Consider the following 10,115-nt stretch of genomic DNA (forward strand, 5'->3'; position numbering starts at 1 on the left):
CAGTTTAAACTCTTTAAAAAAATCCATGAATTGTTTTTTGTCATGTGTGGATTCTCATGTGTGACTTTAGATTGGACATGTATCTGAGCTTTTATCCACACAGTTCACACACAAACGGTCTATGTCCTGTTTTTTCTGTTTTGACTGGAGTGTCCTGTTTGAACAGGAGGAGCTCCAACCTTCACTTGGTGCTGATGAAGCTGTGACAACAGAGGCTTCTCTTCATCATCTTCACTCTTCAAAGGGTCCACAGTGAAAGCCTGGTGTCATCACTCTCCTTTTTCACATTAAGCTGCTGTCTCTAGACTGCTCCAAGGATCTTTTCCATCTTCTTTTATGATGAGGTTAATATTCCTCACAGTTTTCCAATTCTCACCCAGGTGCCATAATAAATAATTGTGTAGAATAAAGTCTTGTTGACATCTGGAGACTTCAGAACCCATATAAAATATAAATTCCATGATAAAATGTAATACCACAGAAAAAATCAAGAATTGATCACTTTTATCAAACAGTATTAAGGTTATCTGCTGCTCCATTAACTCACCACTGTTTAATTACTCTGCACATAAAATAAAAAAACAACTGTGCTCAACATGACAGGTATAGCAATTTTAATTCAAGTTTATAAAACATGAGGCTTTATCACAGACAATCCAAGCTCTAATGACAAAAATTACAAAAAATAAATAAATTAAAAAAAAGAAAGTGAGGACGTTCCTCCCTAAGGAAATGGGAGCTTTTAAAATATCTGATAATAAAATAACTAGTTCTTATACAAGAAATACACATATACTCTAATAAAAGTAATCCCAGAGTCTGATAGACAAAAATGATAAAATTTTCAAGCAAGCCTAACTCAATCACCATAAAACACACAGAGCGTTTATCAGATCTCTGGCAAATTTAATAGAAGAAAAATTCAGCAAACAGTACTTCTGTGGATTGGGAAAAAGAAGGCAAAAAACAAAACAAACAATTAACTTTTTTTAAAAGTATAAAAGCTTTTATATAACTGTAGATGTTTCGAATGTTCCAATAAGAAAGCAATATCAACAAAAATACTTAAGTTTTCCATAGTTCAAATTTCTCCAGTGAGGAATGTAATTCTTAATTTGCAGAAATTAAGGAACATATTGCAAAGTTTAACAGCAGCATCGAAGAATGGTGCAATGATCAAATAACAATTCAGAAACTTGATATCAGTCTCTGGATTATCCCCAAATAAAGCCTCTTCAAATGGTTTGACAGGAATTTTTTTACAATCATTACTGGGAAGATGTCAGACTGCTGTTGTGTCAATTTGTATTCATCTTTGAAACCTTCCCCCCCCCCACAATGCGACAAGGCAATATCTCAATTCCCAAACCTGGAAAAAATACCAAAATAATAGACTGTTGACTTTTCAAATCTCTGACTATAAATTGTCCACTTACATATATACAGACTTATGAAAGGAGTTTAATTAGTGAAACACAGTCTGGTTTCTCAAAGACGATCAATTCACAACATCTGCTTGCTTATGGACATGTAGAATATATAGATATTATTGAGGCTGACAGACCTCCCCCCTCCCTTTTTTTGGACTTCTATAAGACCTTTGACTCACTAAAACATAACTTCCTTTTCCAAGTATTGGAACATATTGAATTTGGTACCAAATTTAAAGATGTAGTTGCAGGGCTCTAAACGTATGTGAAATGTTTTCAATACATGACGGCTCCCTAGAGGACATATGTGGTATTCCAGTTAAATCCAAACTAAAGTATTTAGGAATAACAAAACACTAAACAGATATGTCAAACATTAAATATTGAAAGCAAGCTGGAAGAATGTCAATCCAAACTGAACCAATGGTTACAAAGAGATCTGTCAATAATCGGACAAATTTATCTGGCAAAGATGTCAAGATGCATCTATCCAACCTATTCTCATGCAACTCCCAATAAAAATAATTAAAATAACTTTTAAAAACTGTTACGGCCAGAGGTCTTTCTTCTATGTTTATACTAAAGCATGGAATGACATTCCTCAAAACATAAAGTCCATTTCAAAACTACAGCCCTTCAAGAAGAATCTTGTCTGCCATCTGCTGGACACTTTTTGTTGTGCTCTATTTAGACGTCCGATTTTGCAAATACTGCCTTTTTGAAATTTGGTATGCTTGTTTGTCTTTGTGTCTATGGTGTAATAATAATGATGTGATTGCGATGCTGAAATTCTGAGTGTTTTATGTGCTGCAGAACAGGAACCTGCTGTAAAACAGCAATTATGCTGAGTCAGGTTTGATTTTTAATAATCTTTTCCTGTTAAATAAATCAAATCAAATCAATTAAATTTATTAACCAGATGAACGTTAGTCATTTGGAGAAATAAAACCCACTAAATAAAAAAAGGAAATATGAAGGAAACCAGTTTATGCTCACTGCAAAATTCAAATGTTTGTTTTGCTTCTGTCCGACCTAAAATCTTCAGAACTTTATACATCAAATCATTGTTTTATCAGCTTACATTATTAAAAAAGTTTGAAATTATGAAATATTGTGAAAGAGCTGATTATATGTAGCTTCTTGAACTGATACATATATTGCCTTAAAAACAAGGCAGCTGAGACCAGGAAGTTCAGCTGTAAGAACAAAGAGTTTAACAAGAATCCAACAAAGAAGCAGGAGAAACCACAGGAGTTTTCTTATGAAGAGGGTCTAAACTCGCTGCTGGAGTCGTTCTGGATTATTTACCGTCTTGAGTGAGAGTAAATTCTGGTAATATTATAATGGGATGTTTAAATAATCAATTATTTAAAAAAAAAAACTAACAGAATTGTTTACATCCTCCTAAAGTGAAAGAAGCTGTTCTGTTCATGAATAACTGTAGGAATATGCAATAAAGCAACAAGTCAGGTTCTTATTTTTTTTAATCATTTTGTTGACATTTTAATCTGTTCTGAACAACCAGTCCCTGATAAGAACAGCATTTTCCCTTTTTTATCACTAAATAAACAACTCAGCTTTAATAATACATTGTTTTTCTATAGGTTTTCAAAAAGGTAACATACATTGCACACATTTACAATGCCATAATAGTTCTCTACAGGAAGTTAATGCAAACTGAATTTTGAACAAAACACTGCACATTAACACACGACCCTACAAGCAGGAAGACTGTAAGGACTCACATTCAGAGGTGGCACAGAAAAACTGTGTTTTCCTTCTCACTCACTCACCCACACACACACATACACACACGCACGCACACGCACACGCACTTGCTTCAGTCATTTAGCTTCTTCAAAAAATACTGCAACTTTTATTCCTTCTCAAAAAAAAGTGCCATTACTGTGATTTGAAAGGCAGAATCATTGCACTCTGATCTCGTAGACAGGTAATACTTTTTCAATGAGAATGATAAAACTAAAATATTACACACTTACCTGCATCAGTGACATTCAAATAAACTAAACCAGAAAACATCCTTCACTTAAACACATGCAGCAAAAATTAGATTTTAGCTTCTGCTCACTGGTCCAGGTTACTGAAAGTGACCTGCTTGTTTTAATGAAGCAGCTTTCATCAGTTTAATTCATTTTTAACTTGGCGTTAGTTGCTCAACTGAATCAGATTAGAGAAAAAAACAAAATCAAAAGCCAGTTAGTGTTTTTAAAATGTCAGGTGGTGGACTTGACAGCAACACAGATCAAAGTCTGGGTCAGAACTGCAGACACTGAAACGGACTCAGTTAAGACAGAAACAGCCGAAAACAGATTAAAGCTCAGATTCTGATGGTAAAAATATGTGGGTGTTATAAATCATTCATTTAATGATTACGCTCACAAGTCTCAGCTACAGTTTTACTCTCAGCTAACTGACATGAGAATGACTCTAATGTTCATACTTATATGATTGAAAACAAGATTTATGCTTCAAAACAAAGAATCCATGAAGAAATGCACACAGTCTGACCTTGCAAGTCCAAGTTTGAAACAAAGATGTTGCCTAATCTGTCATGGCTTGTTGTTTATGATGGAGAGAGGTCTCAGCTACTTGTTAAATTTTAGCTCAATGACTTTAACATCGACTGATTTGTAGCCTTTTGTGTAGATAGCCTCTCGAAAGGATATCAGATAATCAGACTTGTGTCCACTTTTAAAAAAAATCCTGCATTTGTCACTCTTCAAATGCTCTTTACTGACTAGATGAGCATATAAACCAAATAAACTTCTTTTAAAAAGCTCTGCAGTCACAGCGATCGACGACACACTTTGATGAGAACATGTGGCCGCATTCAGACGCAAACTTTGAATAGCACAATTTTTCACATTTACACTCTTTCTATTGCACTTTGCATAAGAACAGGCAAACAAAGACACAACAAATGCAACCAGGTACAGTGCGTTTTGTTTGTAGGCACATCAGAACATTCAGTCACAGCAAGAGGACACGTTAAAGCCCCAATCTGGAGTATTTCTCAATGTGCAGCTGCAGAATTGAAACGGAGGGGAAAACGGCTGATGGTACAAAATAACTGGTGATATTAACAGGGTGTTTGACTTCAGAACATTAATTCAATTTCAGAGCAGAGTAATTCAAGCACAGACTTAAAACTGATCCACTGATCGGTGACAACTTCTTTGGCTTTGCTTTGATGTTCTTCTTGTTTTTGGCACGTGTGCTCAGGCTTCCCTTAAACAGAGATCTGTGGTCTCAGCAGGGTTCCACCTACTAAGGTTAATATTTAAGTAAAACACCAACAGTGGTCCACAGCCCGTTTGCACAAATGTTCAAAATTTAAAAGCAAAAGGAACAAACTCAACAATTTACAGGAAGTAGTTTGAAAAAAAGGCTGTGTGTGGAAAACCTTCATACAACCACAGCAAATTTATAATCTCATTAACAATATAAGAAAACCTTCATAATCAGCGTTGGTTAAAATGTACCTGCGTAATGTCAACCAGATTAGGGCTTTAACAGGAATATATGCCACAGTATATTGCACGTACAGTACAACTCATAATTAAAAACATGACACAAAGGAAGGCAGCAAACGTCACCATCGTTAGTCTGGTCCGACAGTTTATAAAACGGTAACAGCTTCAGCCACTATCCATTTTCTTCATCACTGTCCCTTTGTTTTTCTTTGAGCTGTTAGACTGTTTTTGAAAAATGAGCGTTTTATGGGTGGATTGTTTCAGCCACCTTCCTGGGAGAACAGCTGAACAGTTAAATGCAGAATTTGGCCTGATGAATAATAAATGGATGAGTAGTAGAATGTGTGGGGCTGTGGGCTGGAAGATGAGCTAATCTACCTACAGAGGTGTTCCTACGTCCTGGGCTCATTCATGTCTTGGTTTAGTGAACCCTGAAGCCTGCAGTCAGCCCTGGTGTGTCTCTGTGTTCTGCTCTGCGGTTGGACTGTTTTCAGAGCGTTTAAAGTGTGGGGGACGTGTAAGGCCTTCCTAATCGCAGAGGGGTCCGGCTGCACTTTGTCTATTTCTGTCGTGTCTTCCATGTCTTGTGTCAGGGAGTTTGGCTTGGTGTGGGGCACGAGTGGGCCGCCCGGGTCTTTCATAGCCATGCTGGCCCCGACCATGGCTGGATAACTTCGGTTCCTCCTCAGGCCTGTGTTTAAACCTGAAATCCCCCCGCCCAGTGCGTTGTTAGCCATCCCAGTGGCACCAAACGGGGCTAACAGAGCATTAGCAGCGGAGCCTGAGGCTGAGAGAGGGGATAGTGTGGGGAAACATTTCAGTTTGTCCACAAGCCCGAGGCTCATTATCTCAGTTTGGTTGTCGTCACCCACCGGAGCGATACCTTCTCTCTCCAGTTCCCCCAACACTTCCCTCAGAATGGTGCGAGCTGGTTTGGACGCCAAGAAGGCGTCGCGATACGGTGGGTCATCGTTGACAGGACTGAACTGGAACGCGGGACGAGCTGCAGCGGAGGAGATGAACTCGGAGGGAGGGGAGCCGGGCGGGGTGGAGGGCCGCAGGAGGAGGCTGTTGGGACGTTCCACCGGCGGTCTGACTTCAATCTCCCCGGGTCGAGCGGCGCACCTCTGCGCCTGAATCCCTCCCATGACTGTGGACGCCGCGCCGGCGTCCAACGCTCGGTCCCAGCTGCAGGGGTTGTACACGGAGGCCGAAATGCCCCGCTCCAGCAGGAGGCGCGCCAGACCCAGGGAGGTGCTGGTGGTCTTGGTGGAATCCCGCAGGTTGGTGGAGGACTCGGCGAGGGCGTGGGAAAGGGAGAGGCGGCGTGGGGTGCAGCAGGGGGTGTAGGGAGGTGTGTGCGATGCCGAGATCGGTGCGGGGGAGGACGTGTGGGAGGGCGTGCCGATGCTAGTGCTGCTATGAGACGTGGCTATGGCTGGACTGCAAATCCACCAAAAAAAGGGAAGGAAGAAGAAGACAAAACTGTTATTGATTGTTCAGGAGGATTAAAAATACTGCACAGAACCTGATGCACTGACAGGACTTTTCAATACAATCTTTACAACCCAAAACCAAACATCAAATCATGCATAATTTTAAACTTGGAGCACTTTGGTAATTCAGCAGTGAGTAAATGAGTAAATGCCAGGATTATAAAACCAAACACACAAACATCACACAACTCACCAGGTTAGAGAATTAAAGCTTAAGAACGTGCTGCATGAAAAAACACACATCTTCATTCACTAGTTAAATAAAGTTGTTCATTTTTAACTTTCTGGATAAATCTGACCTAAACCACATACAACCCCTGGCAAAAAGTATGGAATCACCAGTCTTGGATGAGCACTCATTCAGACATTTCATTCTGTAAAACAAACTCGAAATACAGAAAAAAAAAAAAACAATAACTGCAGACTAACAAGCAGATCTAATCTGGGGCAGGTGTCCATTTAGGGAAAGGAAATTGACTGGGTGTGTCCTTATTTTCTACCTACAGTTTGAGTGATTCCATACTTGTTTCCTCAGAACTGAGTGATTCCATATTTTTCTTCCCTGTGCTTGGTCAATAAAAGTAACATTCACTGACCTCCACAATGTTTTCTCTTCATTTCTTTGAATGTTCCTGAAAGCCAACAAGTTGCACATTGGAATGACCTTATTACTGTATCATGTTTTTGATCTAAGTTTGTTTTACAGAATGAAATGTCTGAATGAGTGCTCATCAAAGACTGGTGATTCCATACTTTTTGCCAGGGGTTGTAGATTTACACAAGTCCTGAATGTACATCAATGTTATTATTTGAAAAACTATATTAAAATACACTTATCATCTATCAAAGTTAAGGATGTCTGGATGTTATTCTGGTTCACACAAACCCAAAGCATTTAAACACACACTACCATGCACTTTCTCACCCATCTGCACTCAATGGATCTGCTCTACTTCTGTCATAACAACCATATACAAGTCCAGCTCTTCCTCATCACCTGACCTGCTAAACCAATCACAGCGCAGGGACAGAGTTCCTCCATTGTGAGCCTTCTGCAAAGATCTACGCTTAAAACTCAATGTCAGCGCTGCTTCGCCTGTCAGAAAAAAACGTGAAGAGTATTTCATTACCTGGGGGAAACGGAGGTCAGCTGATCAGACGGGTGAAGGATCCTGCAGGTGGTGAAGGTGTACGTGGAGCTGGTCTGGGACAAACATTTTCCAGGGAAAAGAACTGAGAGGAGAAACAACAGAAGAAAACGTTCACATCGACACACACTGCACTTGAAAACTCTTCAAGATAAAGAGCAGAGAAACAGATCAAAGTTATAGTTGAGGCCCCCAGAAAAGGCACCACCTTAAATTAGTCTCCAGGTCTGGTTCATCACACAAAACTGATATTGGAAATAAAATAAATGGACCTAACTGGCTATAAGGCAGGGATAGGAAATGAATGAATGAATGAAAATAGTTAACTGAATAATATGAAGCAAAGAGCAGCTGTTTGATGATAAAACAGTAATCTTAGGAGTTTTGATTAATATGAACTAGATGTTAATGCATGCTGTGTAACACAACACACACATTAATATTAAGACAAAAGAACAGTGTGTGTGCTCAGAAGTGCAGTCCAGCTCCAACATGCAGCAGCCCTGGATGTCACACATGCACGTGAGCCACGTTCACACACCTCAGCTTAAACTGGATTACAGCCACGATATTTTCTGCACAACCGCTGTAAAGAATAACGTGATTAGTTTGATTCAACTTTCAAAGCAAATTGGTTCTGGTTGCAAAGAAGCCAAGCGTGGTTAAAAGCTGGGAACGTGTGATTGGCTGAAAGAAAAGTGAAGTGTGACATAATTAGGAAGTGAGTAGGAGGATGAAGCAAATTAAAGAAAAAATAAAAAAATAAAAAAAATAAAAAGTACTCTGTCTGGGTCCTGATGGCTGTGTGGACTGCTCCTGGGACGCGTGGGTAGGTTTGCCGGTAAGCAAACATGCATGGGGGGGGGTCATGCAGGAGAGGAGGAGGGACACATTACGGAGGTGAGATGTCAAGTGAATGTTTCCCCTCATCTCTCAACCTCACATCTACCTAACCCTCCTTCCTGTTCCTCGCACTCCCTCCCTGCTCCGCCCCCCGTGCTCCAGATTAAAATGAGGGTGGATTGCTGTGACTCCTGCTAGGAGGCTCCCTCACCAGGCATGTGGTCCACAGTGGTGGGCTGCAGGGCTTGGAGCTCCATGAAGTCCATGTGCCTGCTGATCTCTGAAGGGGAAGGGACAGGAGAGAACGAGGACAAACTGGAGAGGGACGTGTTGCCAAGGTGTCCGTCCTTCCTCTCCCCGGCCTCTCTAGCACCGCATATTCCTCCACCGAGTCCTTCTGCTCGGCCGTTGGCCTCAGCGTGGCTCGTCTTGTTGCAGCAGAGGGATGAAATCGAGGTAGAGTGGAGCAGGCTGATTGGATCGGAGCTGGTGAACGAGTCGCACGACGCTTCGTCCTCCTCGGGTTGGTCCAGCTGCCAGCCGTCCTCCTGCTCGTGCTCGTGAGCTAAAGTGCGGAAGCCCTTCGTGACCACGCCCGGTCGGTGATCGAGCAGAGCCCCCATGTGGGGCTGAGCCAACTGCTGCCATGCATGAAGCGTAGCAGAACCTAAGCGGGGAGAAAAAATTAATAACAATTAAAAAAAGATTAGATGTTTTTATCAATAGCAGGCAACGAAAATGGTTAAATCTGCTTTATTTTTACTGTAGGTCTGTAATACGCACACATGGAGCTTCCCACGTGGGATTTATAATAAGAGCTAAAATTGAACCATGAAAAAAATGTTTGTTAGCTATAGATGCACTACATAACAGGACAGTTTGATGAAGACTGTGGTAAAAAATATTGAAAATTCTTAGTTTTTAGTTACCTTTTTTTCCACAAGTTTATCGAAATTCCACAAAGTGAGACTTGATTTATTCAGCTTGAACCTGACCTGAATCAGATCAGTTTTTGAGGACTCTGATCTTTTTACACTTGGGTGTTATTTCTTTTTAAGGACGACTGTTTGTATGTTACCACATATCTAAAAAAAACCTCTTAAGCTGTTTCCTGGTAGTAAACCAACACAGTAAAGAGAGACAAGTATCTCCTCATGCAGTACACAGGAGTCCTCTGTACAGAAGACAAGTCATTTCATGGCAACATTTCTCTAATAAATTAAGTTTTGTGTTCTCGTTGACCTGGTCTTTTTTAATGAATGCATATTTTTTTCCCATGATGCATGTGATGCATGTCAGGAAAAACTAAAAGAGAAAAAAAAAGGATATATAAAGAGGAAGGTAAGAACATCAGTAAGATTTTATTCAAGGGTTGAAGAACAACAGAAAACAGAATCAGAACAGAAAATGAAGTAAAGTTCAAAGACAAAAGGAAAATGAAGAAATGGACACAGCAACAAATGAGAAGTGACCCAAGTGGACGGAACATGCACCACCGTGCAAAGAAAAATTACTTTGAAAACTATCCATCCATCCATTTTCTGTACACGCTTCTTCCTTTCCAGGGTTGCGTGGGTCACTGGTGCCAATATCCAGCAGTCACAGTGCGAGGGGCGGGGTACACCCTGGACAGGTCGCAAGTCCATCACAGGGCCACACATATAGAGACAAACGAGACAAACAACCATTCACTCTCTCACTCAC

The 10,115-nt window shown here is 40.5% G+C and overlaps 1 protein-coding gene across 3 annotated transcripts in view; it reads right to left on the reverse strand.

The window, feature by feature from the left end:
- Nucleotides 1-2,896: 2,896 nt before the first annotated feature.
- The window catches only part of trak1a (trafficking protein, kinesin binding 1a), a 50,091-nt gene continuing 42,872 nt past the window's right edge, over nucleotides 2,897-10,115 (reverse strand). For all 3 annotated transcript variants that reach the window (XM_014003356.1, XM_014003357.1, XM_014003355.1), the window contains 3 exons: nucleotides 8,623-9,078; nucleotides 7,551-7,653; nucleotides 2,897-6,367 (listed from right to left, as the gene is read on the reverse strand). In XM_014003356.1, coding sequence (XP_013858810.1) covers nucleotides 5,317-6,367; nucleotides 7,551-7,653; nucleotides 8,623-9,078 — 1,610 coding nt within the window. In that variant the 3' untranslated portion in view covers nucleotides 2,897-5,316. The remainder of the gene's footprint in view (nucleotides 6,368-7,550; nucleotides 7,654-8,622; nucleotides 9,079-10,115) is intronic.

The sequence above is a fragment of the Austrofundulus limnaeus genome, unplaced genomic scaffold (genome assembly GCF_001266775.1).
Source record: "Austrofundulus limnaeus strain Quisiro unplaced genomic scaffold, Austrofundulus_limnaeus-1.0 Scaffold18, whole genome shotgun sequence".
NCBI classification, from domain to species: Eukaryota; Metazoa; Chordata; class Actinopteri; order Cyprinodontiformes; family Rivulidae; genus Austrofundulus; species Austrofundulus limnaeus.